Genomic DNA, 20,332 nt, shown 5'->3' on the forward strand with positions numbered 1-20,332 from the left:
ACAGTGCTTGACAGATTTTACTTGGAGAACATGCTTACCATATTGCTATTTAAAAGAGCTCATAAAATGTCTTACCCTTGAGGTAATGCCAATAATTTTTGATTCTGAAAGTTCTTCATAATATAGAACAATTAAAAAAAAAAAAAACAGTGACAAATCATCCTAGTCTGTCCAGCACCAAGGGATTTCCCAGACCTGGGACTTTTAGTCCCAAGAAGTCCTGGGAAAACCAGCAGAGTTCATCACTCTATAAAACCATGTAGAGATATTTACAAAAACAGACCTATCCCAACAGACACCACATAGAAATTACTGATACAATTTTACAAACATAAAACAAAAGAAACAATGTATATAGGAAGGAATGGAAGAAAGTGGAATCTCCAGGTGGCAAAAATTAAAGAAACTATCTGAAATAGACAAAGAATGGAAAACTGAAAATGATACTAAGAAATGTAAATGAAACATGTATGGAAAATGAGCAAGTTCTGAAGAGATACTAAGTGACACTGTTCCAAATTGAAGAAATAACACAACTTCTCAGATTGGTACACTATATTAACACCCAACGAGTATAAAGAAGAAAAAGAGCCACAGCTAGATAAGACATCAAAGTGAAACATCAACGAAAAAGAGAAAAAATTTTAAAGTATTTTTAATAAATTATACAAAAGGAATGACATGACATAAAAACGTAAAGAAAAGTGCCTCATTTATCTGGGCATTGTCTTGCAAATGAAACTGTTGCTAGTCTTTGTATCTTAGGGCATATAGATGAAGAAAAATAGAATATCTTGTGAAATAACATCAATTTGTGAAACTCATAGTGATGACAAAGTTATGCCAGCCATTTCACATACATGCTAAAGAAAAATGGGAATGGATATCAGAAAGAAAATGAGTCTAAATTTATGCCCCAAACTGCACTCTATTGTTGCCTACTAGAATGGTGTTAGTATGGCCTGATGTGCAAAGCTTTGTACCCAGTGTTGCAATACATAACACCCTTCAAAATAGTAACAACTATAGTCAGAACATAAAATCCAGGAAAACGCGTAGGAAGATGGTACATTTGAGAGAAGCTGTTTCACTTGCCACATCAATTGTGCATTGGTTTCATTGATGTTTAGGAAAGTAGTGACAACTCCAACACCATTATCTCTGGTTTTATTGATACCAGTCATTCTAACCGGTATGTGGTGATATATCTTTATGGCCTTGATTTACATTTCCCTATTATTAGTAGTACTGATCATTTAGTTTTCATACTGGTTAGCCATTTGTACATCTCTTTTGGAGAAGTGTCTTTTAAGTCTTTGTACATTTTAAAATTGGGCTATTGCTACGTTATTATTATTGTTATTGAATATTCAGTTGTAGGGGGTTCCTTACATATTTTAGATTTGCCATTCATAGTTGAAAATATCTTCTTTTATTATCAAGGTTGTCCTTTTACTTTATTAACTCTTCCTTTGCCTTACAGAAGATTCTTTAATATAACCCCACTTGTCTAATTTTGCTCTTGCTACTTATGCTTTCAGTATAAAAAATTTTAAATACATGAAGTCAAGATATCCAAAGACTGCATGACATCAGGAAGCTGAGAAATTGTTGAAGGCAGAATCAGGAGCATTGGGTGCAGAGAATGATGTCCAGGGACAGAGGTACCTAGTGTCCAGTGGCACAGTGAGATACAAGAACAATGGCCTAGATGTCCTCTAATGTCAGTGACAACTGTTTAATGAGTCATGACTAAGGGTGTTTCTTGCTTTGTAGTCAAACTTCATTTGTCCCTATTCATTTTCTTCTCTTGATCACCAGTTTCCAGAATGATTATGAAAAATATTAATTTCTCATTAAGGTAAGTCAGAACCATTTTCCTAACATGCAACACTAATATACCCTCACTTTCATGATACAAAATCATGTTAGAGGGATTTTTAAAAGCATTAACAGGGGACATAAAATAGATACACCAATTGTAAAGTGGACAACTTACACAAGATGAGAGCAGGAAGCATCTGAAAAGTCACATCAGTCAACAGATTGTCAGGGACACATTCTCAGGGCATTTAGAGGACACCAACATCATCTGGTAGCGCCAGGAGAAAGGCATCCTGGGGAAGATAAAACATACATTTTGTAGGAAATAAGCAAATGAAACAGATGAACAAAAAGCAGAGAGTTTTCAGAGTGCAAGTGCTGGAATAAGTACTAGAAAAGGAGACTTCAGATGCCACGGTTCAGGACAGTAAAAACCAGAGTCTGCATAAAAGAAACGTTTGATTATGGCCATAGATACTAGTAAGGAGCTTGTTTGGGCCTATAAACCTGCAGTGGTTGATGGTTCTCAAGGGAATGAGTGGTATTATCATGCGAGGCAGCCCATGGAAGGATCACGGAGAAAGGCTAGGCAGGATACTTAAGGCAGCTGGATGTAGTGCTCAGTAAAGAAGCCTGCAAAGATGGCTTGAAGGCTGGAAGAAGAGAAGATGCACTCAGGTTTCTGGATTCTGGGACAATGTGTAGAGTGCAGATTTTTTTTTTTTTTTCAGTTTACTTGGAAGAGAACTCAAAGCTGGAGATTCAACTTAGGAAGGCAACAGAGTTAGGGTGGCTTGAGAGGGATGATTTTGTGGCCAAAGATAACAGCTAGAGAAAGAAGAACAGAGAGCTGTGATGTGAATCTGTGCCAGACAGAATTCAGTAAATGGCCAAATGTTAAGTTTTATACCCTAGTCCTTAAAGTTAATTAAGCAAATAGTTAGAATACAAAGATTCATCTGCAAACCATTTTCCCACAAATCATGTACATTTATGCAGAAGTATACTTACATGTTTGGGTCTCTCTAATGAGAAACCATCCTGAAACAGAGTCTATAAGGACTAAATAATGACTTAGATGGGCAGACCCAAAAGTTAGTAAAAATACAAATTCACCAGCGCAGTCAAGAACTAAGAAAAGGAGAAGAGAGAAGGAGCATTTATTCTAAATTTTATTGCTTAGGCATAATGCAGGGAGAACAGTTGCACAGCTCTTTAGTAAACACCACGGTCAGTGTGGGTCTTGTCCTTCTGCATGCCCTGAGCCTTGTCTCAGGAGTCATCTCTCTGATTAACCTAGGAAGTTCTTCTCTGCGGTCTCCTAGGGACGCAGAGAGGGCTGAGATTCCTCCAGGAGAAGCAGGAGATACCCAACATTCCCCTCTCTATATTGTTAGGAACCTAAATGGATAAGATTTTTAGTTAGAAGACTAGAGTGTGAGTAAAATGAGCCTTTCGCAAGGCAGTGAGAGCTTTCTGAATTCCATCAGAAGTGTTTTTTTTTTAAATTTGGCAATTAGTGCTTTTCAGTTTAATTTAAAGCTTTGCAAACACAGCTTTGAGTCCACATCCAACACCTCTTTCCAGATAGATCATTACCTTTCATTCATCTCCATAAAAAAGTATTTCCAGTCCTTACTGACACAAGTAAAAATCTTGTTGCTTTTCTTTAAGCTTTTAGTAAAAACTTAAAAAGAAACTATGACAGTTTCTTAAAAAATAATTTTAGCTAAGTAACTTGCTATTAAGTTTATCTAACCACTATAAAATGGTCTTATAATATGAAAAATTAAATAAACTTTGCATTGACTGAGTAACTCTTGGGGAAATGCATGGTATTATAATGAAATATTGGGGCTGGAGATTTAGTTCAGCACATAAATGCCTGCCTGTGAAGGGCAAGGTAATGAGTTTGATCCCCAGTACAAAAAAAAAAAAAAAAAAAGACTCAAATATAATGCAGAATTGCTTATAAGTACAGAAGACATAATGTAGTTTAATTAAAATATTGAATTCCTAAACAGATGAATCCAAAACCACCAACCAAACAAAATGAAGCAACTACCAAAAAATTATAATAAGGCTTAGGATCATATCAAGCATTTTAGAGACTTTATTTTATTTAAACTGAGATCTCATTGGATCATTTTAAGGAGTAAAAAATGTATTTATGAGAAATCAACCTTTTTGTTTAGCTGTCCTCAAGAAAAACAGATTTTTGTATGTGAAAATACCATTCTGATTTGGCAGTATTGCTCATGTTTACAGTAAATTGATTAAATAGTAAATGAACATATTATTTGTACATAGTTGCCACTTTATCTTGGAGAGAGAGAAAAGTTATAATGAATTGTGCAGTGAATTAATTTGTGAAAAGTATTTCTAACTTGTCATGATGCCACATGAATGATTATGTAGGTAGCAGTACAGATAATAATAGCTGCAGACAAATCTTTATATTCTGCTCAATCTGCCTATATTGCATTAATTAAACATGGTCTTTTGGATAGCCATCCTAGTATAGAGAAAAGAGCATTAAAAAATCCTCAGCCTCATATGGGAGGAAGGTGTAATGAGATATTCATTTTCCAAATGTGAAAAATTCATTATTCTTATTGACAACACAGTAGAAGTTTTGTTATATGGAAGATTCTTAGATCACGAACTATGAGGTCCAGTGGTTTATTTTTGAGAGTTGGGAATGTGGGAGACTTCTATGCTTCAATAATCTTCTATTTGGTCTTTTAATGTAATAGTGATTTTACTTCTGCTGTTTTATTTAAAAAGAAGGAAAGCACCTTCTTATTAGGGGATTGTTAGGTCATCTTTATTAATTTGCTGTTCTAGGTAATGAAAGAGAAGAGACTATGTTGTCATCTTAACTAGAGAAGAATCAATGGACACCAGTACTCTATCCAAAGGATAAATAGGCTTTGGCCTTTGTTTCACTTTTAGTTGCCATTCATTAGTTACTGAATATTCACACAATTTCTATCTATGCAATTATTGTCGTGTATTTATTTGCAACTGTGTTACTTATATATAGCAAAATACTTGCAATTTAAATAAACAGTAGTTGAAGCAGAAAAATAAACAGTATAACTGTTTTGGAGAGAGGAAATGGTTTTTATTCAAATGTTTTAAATGGTTAAATGAATATTTTCAAATTCAGTAATATATAAATCCAATGTATACAATTCCCAGCAAAGTAAAATAACAAAAACAATAACAATAATAATAAAAATAATATACTATGCAACTCACTGTCTGGATAAGTTGTTTCATAAGAGCTGAGAACTATAAAATACCCATGAGACTACTTATCCTCTTAAGTCATAAGATAAATGTTCAATGTATTGAATATCAGTCCTTTAAAACTTTTTTACATCTTTAACCACATGTATTTCATAAGAGATTTGACATTAGAAATAAAGTCACAAGTTTTGCTCATTAATAACTAAACCAAGTAGTTAATTTTAAATTTTATTTCTGGCTTCCATTTGTATTAGCATGAGAAACAGTGAAACAAAACCAATAATAACAAAAGTCAATGACTGTGAAGTAGACTTTAGGGGCGATAGGATCCAAAGAGTTGTAAAATACAATAAAACAAGAATTATGTGAATTGAATTGACTAAGGTCACTCAGGGAGTAGAGTTGAAGTTTGTTCTGGTGGCCTCGTGGTCAGCTGCTGTTATGCACGTAATTAACTTGATTACCTCAACCTTGTTTGCTCTCAATTCCTTTTGTCACATGAACATTGCTTGAAGGAAGCACACCAGGCATTAAAGGCCAGGCATGCTGTTACAACAAACACCAACATGCTCAGGGGCTTAGAACACCAAAGCCTACTTCTCCCTCATGCTGTGCTCATCACATGTCGGCCAGGAACGTGTCATCCTGCTTTGCGTCACCCTGATTGCTCAGGCAGAGGGAGCCCACCTCTGACCCTTTAATGCTAAGGGAGGAAAGGTGCAGTGCTGCGAACAGTGCTGGATGCTCCACTCTGCAGGGTTTGTGTCACTCCTTTCAGGGTCACTGCCAAAGCCCCACCATGGCCTCCCGAATCTCGAGAGGGAAAGGAAGTCTTGCCATCTTCTAGAGGAAAACAGAAATATTAAGAATTACATTATATGTAAATATGTAAACAGTTATTCATTTGAGCTTTGCTGGGGAAATATTCACTTCATTGTACATTCACTGAATAATGAATATTCATATATCTAGGGAAATGCTACCAGAAATAGAAAGTTAATGAAATTTGATATCTGATTACAGCTCTCTATTTTATGAAATATATTGAGCAGTTTTTCAAAAGAGAAACAAAACAAAGGGCTAGAATTTAAGCTAGATTTAAAAAATCCATTATTACTTTCAGATATAATTTCTTCAAAGATGAACTCATTGATTAAATAATCCTACTCTTACCTGAAAGTTAGTTTTACTTCTTTAGTAATGGATTCAACATATAAACTTGTGTTATATGAATTGTTTGTTTTATTTCAAAACTTCCATTCTTTGTGGCAAGTAAAGAAAAGGTGAGTTATTCTAGCGCGTAGACTATCTAGACATCTGAGTGGAAATGGCAGCTCTCACTAAAATCTCTAAAAGTTTGTAGGGGAAGGAAAGTTAGAAGTCAAGCTTCCCCTTCATGGCTTAGGACAGGAATGCTATGTCAGTTCATTTAAACATTAATATTTGCAGGTGCCACACAGCCTCTGTAAGGTTAGTGTCCGAAAGCAATCTACACAAAAACAAACACTATTACAGTTTTAAGAATGGATTTCTCTGGAAGCTTTAAAAAGTCATCTGGCTCAAGCTTTGTTAGGAAAGGGGAAAAAAGTTGAGTAAGAAATTCTGAGGTGTATATTTTAACTTTTGCACCTTTAGCTGTGTGGCCCTGCACCTACAGAGTGCCGTGCACCTCCTCTGCACAGGAACTTCTGCTCACACTCTTGGGGTCATTCCGCTTACCACACACTTTCCAGGGCATGTGACAGCAGCTCTGGGGAATTCCATTTGTGATAAATCTAATGAGTAAAATAGTGATTTGTAAAGCCTTTGGGAAAATTCATTATTAGTGTTGAAATAATCATTTAAGCCTAATTGGCTGAGACATTTGAAAGGAAGAGAAAGGCGTATTCTTGACTGTAATTACTTTGGATGTGTAAACTTGGGTTATATCATCATTTCTAATGCAATCAAATAAAGATTAACTTATTTACATTTCTATAATTTTATGAATGGATTAATTGTCTGTTAACTTTTTCTTAAATGATTTAATAATATATTCCTTTCAGGCAAAATAATATTCAGTCCAATTACTTATCTCAGAGAGTGTTAACCAAAGTTACTAAATCATCCGTGTTAAATGAATAAATGTCTTTTTATAGAGGCTTTCAGCTTAATGATAGTTATTCTGACTGATTTGCATTGATCTGGAGTCTAGAGATGTTGAGCAGTTTTTGACCATTTGAACTTCTTTTGAGAAAGATCTATTCAATTCATTTACCCATTTTTAATGGATTCATCATCATAGGGAATTAATTTTTAAAGTTCTTTATATTATATATATATGTACATATATATATTCATTATATATATATATATTAATTCTCTCATGGAAATAAAAACTAGTACAATCTCTATGGAAATCAATACAGAGATTTCTCAAAAGACTAAACATAGAATTACCATTTAACCTATTATACCATTCTTGGGCATTTTCCTGAAAGAAATAAGGGCTTCATAGTATAAAAATCTATGTATATCAGTGTTCACAGCTGTGCTATTCACAATGCTAAGCTATGGAGGCAACGTACATACTTGTTAAAGATGAATGGATAAAGAATATGTAGTATATATCACAGGAATATTCCTCAGCAAAAAAGAATGAAATTATGTCATTTTTAGGAAAATAAATAGAACAGTAACCATCATACTGACTGAAATTAGATTTAGAAAGTTAAATATTACAAGTTCCTCTTATAAGAGAAACTAAAATATATCAATCAGTAAATACACAAATAGGTAAAGAGACCTAGAAACTAGGAGGTAGAGGTAGGCTTCTGGAAGCCTGGGGGAAGGGTCAAATGTAAGGGAAGAAGGGGAACATGGATTTGAAATTAACTAAGTTATATTAAATACATATGTGAACTTTCCAGAACAAACTCATCATTGTGAAATATTAATGTGCACTAATACAATATATTTATAAAAATTTTCAGCTTGATAGCCTTTGTGGTGTTTGTACATTTTACATGCCTCACTAATGCTACCAAAAACTTACTCGGAGAAGAATGGGTAATCTCTACTAAGCTCCATGTTAACATTGTGTTCAAGAACTTTTGTCAAATACTGGACAATAAGCCCCTGATTCAATGTACAAAAAATTCAAATTTATGTAGACAAACCCACATCAAAGACAAGAAACATCCCTGATGACTCATGTTGACTGTCAACACATGGATTAAGAGAAACTTAGGTGACTGAATTGTGAGGATGGTAACCTCATCCATGGATGAAGCCACAACTGAGTCCATAGCTAAATGGACTGCAAAGAGTTGGGGCCTTGTCTGAGGGGATGGATCATATAGCTGTCCCTGGCCTCTGCCCTTTCACTGGCATGCTCTTGCTCTCTGTGCTTCCCGGCCTCCATGAAGTGAGCCATTTTTCTCTGCCATTGGCATTCCTGCCTTATCTCAAGCTGAAAGCAGTGATGCCTGAGATAAGGCAGCAGATCATACGCTGAAAGCTCTGAAATCTTGAGCCAAAATAAAATCATTTCTCCTTCAAGTTGTTTCCTTCAGGTATTTGTTCACAGAAACAAGAAGCTAACACTTAATTCCAAGTACCAGTCTCATATATAGGGTAAAGGTGATTCTAAGCCACCACTGACGAGAACTACTCTGTCACTTTTGACAACTGAAACCTCTGTGAACAGTGGATGGGTCGATACTTAGGCTGTGATTCCTTGAAGAAGATACAGATTCGGCTGAGGAAATATTGAAGTGTCCATCATTAAATAATGACATTTCAATTAGCCATTCCTCAACAAGCTGCAATGAAATATGAAACAAACACTGACACACTGCTGTAGTGCTAATTTGTACTTTTTAAAATGATAAACTTAAAAATTTATACATATGATGACCCAGAAAAGTATTGTTTATAAACCCTTTTTATATTCAGGCTGGATTAGTATAAAGTTGATAATATCAGATACTCTTATACTTCATTTTCATTGCACCATGAGAAGTGAATATATATTTGTCTATGTAATAAGCAGATGTCTTTCAAGTATATTGTGCTTAGTAAATCCCATTAATTAATTTTGTCATGCCTTCTTTACTCCACCTTTGAGAGCAAAATCTTAATTTTTCTCTCACAGCACAAAAAATGATCTAGATGTTGAGGTTTTTTTTACCATGTAAACCTTCCATGAATCCACTGATTATATCCTTTTTCTGCAACTGTCTTGAAAGTACATTTACTTTAAATTTCTTTTTATCAAATGGTTAAGAAACTAAGGCATGGTTGTTTCTTACAACAGATCCTTCAAGTTCCAGGTAATGATAACAGTGCTGTCCTGTTTCTGCTTATCTCAGTAGCTATTTCTTAGCATTTGTCCAGAAATTTAAAGGTAAACAAGCTTCTCTTCAATCTCATCTATCATAAGCCCAGAATTATATAACATGTCAGAATTATGACTCTGAGGCATTGCAGAATTTTACAGTGCATCCTAATCTTCTAAGAATGATGCAGATTTTTAACAAGTATATTTCATATATTCACAATACTTTGAAAATTGAAAACCAATAATAGATGTATGGTTAAACACAATACTAAAAGATAGTATCATAACATTCTTCAACTATTCAAAGGAAAATGGTCTTTTTCAAATAAACATTATGTCTAGTATTATATCAACCTTCAAAATCAAGAAGCAAGCTGCTTATAATTAAAATATGAAGACAAACTTAATGACAATATATAATGACTGACATGAACTGTCTCCTACCAAAGTCCAAATCTCCTTTTCCATTAAAGCTTTTAGCCACTCCTGGCAGCCCTGGGGAACTTGTGCTGCCCTTGAACCTTGGCCTGCCCACCACATGTCTCCTGCGCAACTCCCGATGGCCCAGGGGAACATGTGCTGCCCTCAGACCTTCGCCCCCACAGCCGTGTGCTTTCTGTGTAACTCTAGCCCACACTGAGGAACAACAGGCACCATGGGACCTTCGCCTGTGCCCAGCAGATGCCCAGACCCAGGATATCTGCTGGCCCCCTGGGGATCTAATACTGCTGTTAATCTTCAGCTCCCACCCTTTCTCTAAGAGCCTTTAACTACAACAGATTAACTGTGCTAGCTTGCAGGGAAATTCAGTAACTGCCTCACCCAAACAGAGGATTACAGCAGGCTCCAGTCAGTGTTGTGAGCATGCCCCTAAAATAGAGTTGTACACTGGGTAAATAGGGCCAGTAGGAATGCTCCCTCCAACTAAATGTAAGACCTTGGGGAGTCTGACAAGAGTGCGGGTGACTCCTTCCTGCACACGGAAAACATCAGGCAGGGTAAAAAGTGCGCCAATAAGGACTCCCCCAACTTGGAGAAAATAAAAGGGGCTTATGAGACACACAGGCACACAATAGGGACACAGTAGGGCCTCAGCGGACACAATCACTATAGACAGGGAGACTTGGTGACCTGGAATAACCTGAAGATAAAGTAATAGCAGGAACTAAAAGTTGACCTACTCAAATACTACAAGGCTTGTCAGCCCAAGAAGAATATAGGGCTCACCCAACAGACCCTGCAGTGGGAAGTCAGGTGACTAGCCCACCTGTTCACTGTGGGTGGGACCCAGCAATTGGACAAACATCAACCTTACATTAGGACCCAAAGATACACACTACCAACAGTTGACACTAGTGGGATTGACGGACCAAATATTAACTCGAAAGGGGAAAATGGCAAACAAAAAAGCAAAATGCAGTCTTAAACATCTAGTCCACCAGGAACAAGTACAGAAGACATTGAAATAGAGGGCTTCAAAAGTAACACACCAGAAATCTCTGAAAAGACTGAGTAAAATAAAAAAACAACTCCACGAGGCTATAGAGGAAATCAAATTAGAAGTACTCTCCCATGTAAAGAAAGAACTAACAACCTTAGTAAAGGAGTTGCTGAGCACAGCTAAAGAAGAAATAGAGAAAAAGATATAGGAGCATGGAAAACTGATTGAAACCTTGAATAAACAATATAGAAAACAAGCAGAATTCATGAAACAAACTCAAAGAGACATCCAAGAAACAAAAAAATTATATTCAAAGCTGGAAAACCTGTTTAAATGAAGCTGAGGATAGGGTTTCAGACCTTGAGGACAGGATTGCAATTAGTGATCATGAAAGGATAGAACTTTTAAAAATAACACAGCAGCATGAAATGACAATCCAGCAGCTTCAAAATGATGTCAAGAGTAATAATATAAGATTAATAGGCATCAGTGAAGAAGCAGGAGTCAATGGAAATGATATACCTAAAATATACACAGAAGTAATAGCAGAAAATTTCCCAAACATGGGAAAAATCTGACATGCAGATATGTAAATAGGATGCGAAACAGTCACACTAACATAAATCCACACCCAGACATATAATAATTAAGACATAATAATTAAGATGTAAGACATACAGCATAAAAACAATACTAAAAGCTGTTAGAGAAGAGATACAACTCACCTATCAAAGAAAGCCCATTAGAATCATAGCAGACTTTTCAGCACAAACCCTCAAGTCAAGACAAGCTTGGAGTGAGGTATTTCAAGCCCTGAAAGAAAACTACTTTCAATCCAGACTGATGTACTCAGAAAAACTTTCATTCAAATTTAATGGAGAAACAAGATACTTCCATGACAAAGAACAACTGAAGAAATTCACATCCACCAAACCAACCCTAGAAAAAATATTGAAAGACATACTAGATAGAGATAAAAATGACCACAATCCCCATAACAACAGGAAAAAGAAACTTCCAGGTAGGACAAGCAATTAAACAAGGGGGAAAAGCAGAAAGCAAACAACTGGAACATAACATGGGAAAGTGGAGCCAGTACATATCAGTGATATCCATAAATGCAAATGGCCTCAGTTCACCTATCAAAAGAAATAGGTTGATAGGATGGATCAAGGAACATGACCCCACAATATGGTGTATACAAGAAACATATCTGACTCAAAAGGAAACTCATAGATTAAAAGTCAAAGGATGGAAAATGGTATTCCATGCAACAGGAACCCAGAAAAAAAAGCAGCTATTCTATTTGCAGACGTGTATTTCAAACTTAAAATGATTAAAAGAGATAAAGAAGGTCACTACATACTCATTAGTTGGAAAATTCAAGAGGAAGAACTAACAATTATGAATATATATATGCATGAAATACAGGAGCACATGACTATATAAGACAAATACTAATGGACATGAAAAAGCAAATACACAAGAACACAGTTCTAACAGGGGACCATAACAGCCCATTGTCACAAAGAGACAGATCAACTAGACAAACAGCAAAGAAATAATAGAACTAAATCATACCTATGACCAATTGGACTTAATAGATGTTTACAGAGTGTTCCACCCAACAACATCAGAATACACATTTTTCTCAGCTGTTCATGGGACATTCTCTAAAATACACATATATTATCCCATAGAACATTCTTAAGTAAATGCAAAGGTATTGAAATTATCCTGTGTGTAATATCTGACTGTAGTGCACTGAAATTTGAAATCTATGGAAAAAGAAATTGGAATGCCTGCATAAATACATGAAACTTAAATAATAACCTGAGCCACCAGGGGAATCCAGATGAAACTGAAAAATAAAACAATGCATACAATTCAATGAAAATGTGGAAACAACATAATGTAATCTGTGGGATGCATTAAAGCAGTCTTCAGAGGGAAATATATAGCAATAAATTGTCATATCAAGAAAACAACGAACACACACAATCTAATGTTTCATCTCAAGCTTCTAGAAAAAGAAGAGCAAGTTAAATTCAAAGCTCACAGAAGAGAGAAAATTGTAAAGATTAGAGCAGAAATCAATGCAATTGAAATTATAAAGCAATACAAAGGATTAATGAATCAAAAAGCTGGTTTTTTGAGAGAATAAACAAAATTGACAAACCTCTAGCTTATCAAGAAAAAGAAAGAAAAAAACCCAAATGCACACAATAAGGACTGAAAAGGGGGAAATTACTCCAGATCCCATGGAAATTCAAAAGACCATGAATAACTACTTTGAAAATCTCTACTCATATAGAGTGGAAAACACAGAGGAAATGAACAGATTTCTAGAAACATATGAACTACCAAAGCTCAAGCAAGAAACTGTAGCAATTTTGAAAAACCCAATGTCAACTATTGAAATTGAAAACATAATTACAACTTATCAACAAAGAAAAGCTCAGATCCTGATGGATTCATGGTTGAATTCTACAAGAAATTTAGAGAAGATCTGATGCCAATACTCCTTAAACTCTTCAATGAAATTGAAATGGCAGTAATCTTCCTGCAAATCATTCCACAAGGCAGGTATTACTCTCATACCAAAACCAGAGAAAGACCCAACCAAAAAAGAGAACTATAGACCAGTATCACTAATGAACATTGATGCAAAGATTCTCAATAAAATATTGGCAAACAGAATGCAGCAAATCATCAAGAAGATTGTACATCATGATCAAGTAGGATTCATTCCAGGAATGCAGGAATGGTTTAACATATGCAAATCAATAAATGTAATTCACCACATCAACAGAGCCAAAAACATAAACCATATAGTCATCTCAGTAGATGGAAAAAAGCTTTTTATAAATTCCAACACATGTTCATGATAAAAAAAACCCTTCAGAAACTTGAAATACATGATGTCTACCTCAATCTTATAAAGGCAAATCAACAGCCAACATTATACTAAGTGGACAAAAAATGAAAGCTTTCATTTTAAAATCAGGAACGAGACAAGGATGTCCACTATCACCAATCCTATTCAATATAGTTCTGGAAACACTACCCAGGGCAATCAGACAAGAGGGAGAAATAAAAGGAATAAAAATAGGAAAGGAAGAAGCTAAATTAGCACTGTTTGCACATGACATGATCTATATAAAAGACTCAAAAAACTCCACTGAAAGACCACTAGAGGTAATAAACAAATTCAGTAGTATAGCTGGCTACAAAGTCAATGCTCAAAAATCAATAGCATTCCTGTACACAAACAAAAACCTCACCAAAAGAGAAATTATAGAAATATCGCCTTTCACAATAGCATCTAAAAAAATGAAACACTTAGGAATCAACCTAAGAATGTAAAAGACCTATATGCTGAAAACTATGCTATGCTTTAAAAAAACGAGATTGAAGAGGATATTAGAAAATGAAAGGATAGTCCTTGCTCTTGGCTAGGAAGAACCAACATTGTGAAAATGACCATACTCCCAGAACTGTTACATAGATTTAACACAATCCCAATGAAAATACCATTAACATACCTCACAGATCTAGAGAAATCACTCCTAAAATTCATTTGGAAACAGAAGAAACCTAGAATAGCAAAGGCAACTCTGGGGAACAAAGGCAAGGCAGAAGGCATCTCAATTCCTGACTTGAAACTCTAATACAAAGCCACAGTGATAAAATCAGAATGGTACTGGCAAAGGAATAGACCTGAGGATCAATGGAACACATTGGAAGATGCAAGCACAACTACAAAGATACTCAGCCACCCAATATTTGACAAAGGGTCTCACATGTTCCCTGAAGAAGGATAGCCTCTTTAATAAGTGGTGTTGGAAAAATTGGCTCTCCACATGCCAAAGACTGAAACTAGATCCATGCCTATCACCATGCACAAAACTAAAGTCTAAATGGATCAGAGACCTAAATATTAAAACAGAAACACTAAATCTACTGGAAGACAATGTAGGTAGAAGTCTGGAGACATAGTAGACAGAGAATTCATGAACAAAATGCAAACTGTGCAGGAAACGCTTCAAAGAATCAACAACCTGGATCTCATATTATTGAAAAGTTTCTGCACTTCAAAACAAATCATCAACAGAGTGAAAAGAAAACCTACAGAATGGGAAAGAATTTTAGCCAGCAACCCCTCAGACAAAAGGCTTATATCCAGAACATATAAAGAATTGAAAAACATAAGCCCCCCCCAAATTCAAAGACCCACTCCAAAAATGGGCGTCTGAGATGAACACACAGTTCTCAGATGAAGATATACAAATTACAAATAAATACATGAAGAAATGTTTACCATCACTGGTCATTCGAGAAATGCAAATTAAAAAATCATTGAGATTTCATCTCACTCCAGAAAGAATAGCTGCTATCAAGAAATCAACTGATAACAAATGTTGGTGAGGCTGCAGGGGAAAAGGTACACTGCTCCACTGTTGGTGAGAGTATAGACTGGAGCAACCACTATTTAAATCAGTGTAGAGAATTCTCAGAAGACTAGGACTGGAAGTTCCATTCAATCCAGCTACTCCCCTTCTGGGTATTTGCCCAGAAAAACTAAAAAGGCCATATCACATTGATATACATGCACACATGTTCATAGCAGCACAATTTTTAATAGCTAAATCTTGCAAACAACCAAGATGCCCATCAACCACAGAGTGGTTGAAAAAGATGTGGTATTTTTATACAGTGAAATATTACTCAGCTATAAAAAAGGATGATCTTGAGGCCTTCATAGGTAAATGGAGACAATTTGAGACTATCCTTGTTAGTGAAATAAATAAGAATCATATTTATAAATATCACATTGTGTTTCTAGTATAAAATGTAATAAGAAATGTAGGAGTAATAAAACCAAAAATGTGTGATTGCTATTGTAAAAAAGAGAGGAAAAGAATGCTCTAAAGGATATAATCACATGTATTAAGTGTGTAGGATTGATAAATATATTACTAAGTTTTTGTTGGATCATTGAACAGAACTGTTGGCAGTCTCACTGTCTGAATGTCCACTTTGTATGCTTTACTTTTGTAACTTGAACAACTATTTCTAAGAGGACAATATGTAATTTATCAACCAGTGATTTGTTACTGTTTATTTTTTTGAAATTATGTATTATTTCTACCCTTTTTCTGTTTTGTTTTTTTCATTAAATAAAATTTTTTTAAAAGCTTTCCGATTCATTTTGTCATGTGATATAAAACTTTTTGCATTATCTTTTAAAATTCAAATACAGTTTGCTAATTTTTTCACAGCTAAAGCTACACATGAGGAATTTGTTCACAAAAGTTTACAACATCTTTTCTGAATATTACATATACTTCATAGAAATTTTAAAATAGAACAAAGGGAAAAAAGTAAATTCACCTATATTTTCATATGTCAAAGACAACTGTTCTTAACATTCGAATACCTTTTGAAGCTTTAATTTTATAAAATTTTAGTTTATAAAAAAATTTCACAAGTATTTGCCTTCATACAGCTTCAAAAAATATGTCCTTCATACAGCTTCACTGAAATGTTAAAGTAATTTCTATAATCATAATATGATTATCAGAACGAAGATTAACACAATATCACCAGTTGAAGTGCAGTCTTTCTTTAGATTTTGTTTTTTTATTTGCTCCTTTTTCTGATCCAGTTTCCTTCTCAATCTCATGCTATATTTAGTTGTCATATCTGTATAGCGTCTCTGGATCTGTGACGTCACATGAAACTAATACTCCTGAAAAGTACCGATCAGCTATTTTATAGTATTTCTCTCAACTTGGTTGCTTATGATATTTTCTCATGGTTCTGTCTTTCAATATAATTCTGAATGATTAGATTCATATCATGCATTTTTCACAAGAATCATTCAGAAGTACTCCTCTCATTGTTATGATGTCAGTATAAACAATTACTGGTTATATTAATATAGATTTTGTAAAAGTGGTGTCTTTTAGATTTCTCCACCCGGAAGTGACTATTTACCCTTGTGTAAATAATAGGTCTTTTGGCTGAGGTATTTTTAAATGCAAAGATTTTATTTCTCTTCAAACTTTCCCCACCAACTCTAGAATCTATCAGAAGATGTTACATGAGACCAGTTTGATTTATTTGTTTGTTTGATACCGGACTCTTGCCAGGAAGGTGTTCATGCTGCTAAACGAAATCCCTAGTTTTAAGACAAGTTTCACTCTGATATTCTGGTGATAATTTTCTATTTCTCTCACTCCTTCTTAATTTACTAGTTGTAATCTTAATGAAGAGCTTGTCTCTTCAATTTATATATGAAGTCAAATGTTTATATCACTATTAATGTACACTTATAGGTTATAATTCAAGGCAATTTTCATTCTCTTATAAATAATTCTAGATTTGGACACTGGGATCTCTTCCTTTTGGTTCTTCTGTCCTTTGGATGTGTTCCCATCCATTTTAGAGCATTGTCTTGCTTTCTATCACTACAAGGGGATAGATTTTCATCTTGTGTATTTTCTGTCCTAGACCTGAAATCAAGTACATGTCCGAGGAGCCCTGATTTCTTTTATTAGATAATTTTTTTTTTGATCCATGTGTTGGGTCTACTTACTACTACCACTGTTTCCATTTCTAGTCCCTTTCAATGGACAGAGCTTGAGAATATATGTATGCACACTAATTCATGTATAAACATCTAAATCTATGTCACTGTCTCTCTTATCTATTCATCCTATATGTGTATACATTTTTTTAAATCATGAGTTCATAATGACACTGTGATTACAGCTCGGTACTATAGCATTCATTGTCATTACCTCTCTTTCCTCATTTGTACTTTCTTCCCACCAAGAAAACTGTTTCGAAAATATATGCATTTAATCTTCAACTCTGACACGCAAAGAAAATATTTTCAAAAATATGAATGCATACTCATATAAGAAAACAGGTTTAATAAGTAAAATAAGTGCATCTCTTTTTATCTTTATTCAAAGTATTATTCTCCAAAGTAACTTAAATTAGTTCTTTCATGCTTCCTCTACTGTTACGCATTTAAAGTAGGTTCTTTGCTATAATTTCTATTCCACTTGGGGTTCTTTCTATAGCCTGGTCCACTTTGCTTTACAAAGTCACACAGTGTATGTATGAACCATTATTTGTGGCGTGGAGTTCTGTGAGTTTTGGAAAACGCAGAGTCATATCCATCACCACGGCCATGCTACTGAACGCATGTGTGCTACCCATCTCCAGTCTCCGTGAAAACCGAAGAAGTCTGGGCATCTCCTCAATAGTTTTGCTGAGATCATCATCATGATCAATTTTACAAAATCTCACTGTTTATCTTCTCTTGCTTTGCAGCCTCCTCAGCACGGCAGAGGGCAGGTGGTGACACACACAGAGCAAGTCTATTACTGTCTCCTTCTGAGTTCTTGCCACTTAGTTCCTCATGACCAATAATTAAGAGGTCTTTATAATTTAAGGTTTTATATGCACATTAAATAATTTTATCTCCAGAGCTTTTTGTAAATAACACTGAGAACCCACTTCATTCAAAATCCCTTTCCAGAGTGTGCTCTCCAGAGCTCAATTCAGGTGTTATGGCAAAGGCACACTTCCGTATCGTCTAAAGGCTGAGGGAACTCTTCTAAAACTGTATTGGATACAGTTAAAGATCAAGTTTTTTCCTCACACAGTGTGGAGATGAGCAGTGACTATGACCCAGGAAGGATTGTCTTGCTCTGCTGATCAGGTGAGACAGCCCTTCTGAAACGCTAGGCTTTGGAACAGTTGTAAGACAGCATTTAAAGGGCCACATCCACTTGTTCAACATCGTGGAAAAGCTTTTGCCCCACATGTGAAATTTCCACATCTGTGGCAACCAGCACAGCCTGCAGGGCCATTTTGATATCTTGTCATCTATACTTCAAATATTTACATATCTGAGTGATTCATTGGTCTCTGATATTTAGATTTTTTAAAATCTCAGATATCTTTGCTCTCTTTTGGTTTCTGATATGCTTTAATTCACAGCCAAATTTCCAGTTATAAAGTTGATAAGACTAAACAGTTTAGCCCACTTCAAGCTTCAAAAATAAATGAAATGGAGATGATGAGGTTTTGTGGGGGCAGCACAGTAAAAGAATCTTCCTGTTTGAATGGACAATTTCTTTTATAAAGTTAAGGGTATATGGTTAAAAAACAGAAAAAAGGAGATAAACATAACCATGTTTGTCCCTATTTTCTCTAAGGAAAGCATTGAGATGATTTTGTAAAACAGAAAGAGTCAATTTCAACTTTCACGCAAAAGGTTTTATTTTAGACTTGTGGAAAATGACCTTTTATCCCTCTGAGAACCCTCTTTTCAGTCAGACATCAAAGACTGGAGAAGAGGTAGAGCAGAAAAAGCTCATGTTGAATCAATCAGCCTTGATTTAATCAACTTCCCATTAATTACCAGCTAAGTGACTTGAAGAAAGTCACTTAGTGTCCCTAAGTGCTAAGATAGAAGATGGCTTTCTATTTCCCCATCTAGAAAGCAACACATACTTCATAGGATCTTATTAGAATCAAAGTCCCTGGCACATAATCAGTTTTTTATAAATGTTAAAGTCCCTGGCACATATTAAGTTTTTCATAAATGTTAATTGAATCAGAAAATAGCCAGAGCTCAACATATTTTGCATATCAGCCAACACCTGGTATAGCATCTCATGTATACTTGTTTTGTTTTTTAACTAGTTATCCACTGGACATTGTAACACGAGAGAAATAAATTTGTCTTTAATGAATAGCAACTCAAGTTATGGAGCTAATATCCATAAGTGGTCACACATAAATGATCATACAGAAATTCTACAGGATAGTCCTGGCCAAATACTGGTGCAAAGTCATTCTCTGGATAGGAAAGAGGCAACCTAAAGTTGATGCCTCAAATATAAACCATTAAAGAAAAAAGGCCAGGAAGAATATTCTCAAGAATACTTCTCTTCTTCTATCCCAGTTGGATTTCTTGAAAGCAGCACCTGCTAATATACCTATATCTGTATCTACTAGCTAAGATAATTGTACAACTAGTTCTAATAGTTCGTGGAAAGCAACAGTGCTTATATTGTTTGATCAATTTTGCATGCTTATATCTAGTAATTGGGCAACTATTTTGAAAATAACAGTATGCAATATAACCATTGTTAATTTCCTACCAATTTATTTTGAAAACTATTATCTTTTTTATAAAAAAAGCTAAACAAAAAAGGTAGAAATGATACAGAATTTCAAAAAATAACATTAAGAAATCATCACTAATTGATACATTACACATTGTTATCTTAGCAGTTGTTCAAGTTACAAAATCAAAGCATAAAAATGAACAATCAAACAATGACAGCACAAACTATTCTGTTTCATGAACTAACAAAAACTTAGTAGCATGGTTATCTATCTTGCACACTTAAGTATACATACAGTTATATGTGTACACTTACAAGTTGTTCTTTCTTTGTGAG

The 20,332-nt window shown here is 34.9% G+C and overlaps 1 protein-coding gene across 1 annotated transcript in view; it reads left to right on the plus strand.

Moving 5' to 3' along the window:
- The window catches only part of Bet1 (Bet1 golgi vesicular membrane trafficking protein), a 31,911-nt gene extending 23,857 nt beyond the window's left edge, over positions 1-8,054 (plus strand). The window contains exon 5 of the mRNA XM_063242668.1: positions 1,542-8,054. Within this exon, the coding sequence (XP_063098738.1) occupies positions 1,542-1,546 (5 nt within the window). The 3' untranslated portion in view covers positions 1,547-8,054. The remainder of the gene's footprint in view (positions 1-1,541) is intronic.
- Positions 8,055-20,332: the final 12,278 nt, after the last annotated feature.

The sequence above is a fragment of the Cavia porcellus genome, unplaced genomic scaffold (genome assembly GCF_034190915.1).
Source record: "Cavia porcellus strain 051 isolate PalLab524CR breed Dunkin Hartley unplaced genomic scaffold, mCavPor4.1 scaffold_2, whole genome shotgun sequence".
Lineage (NCBI taxonomy): Eukaryota > Metazoa > Chordata > Mammalia > Rodentia > Caviidae > Cavia > Cavia porcellus.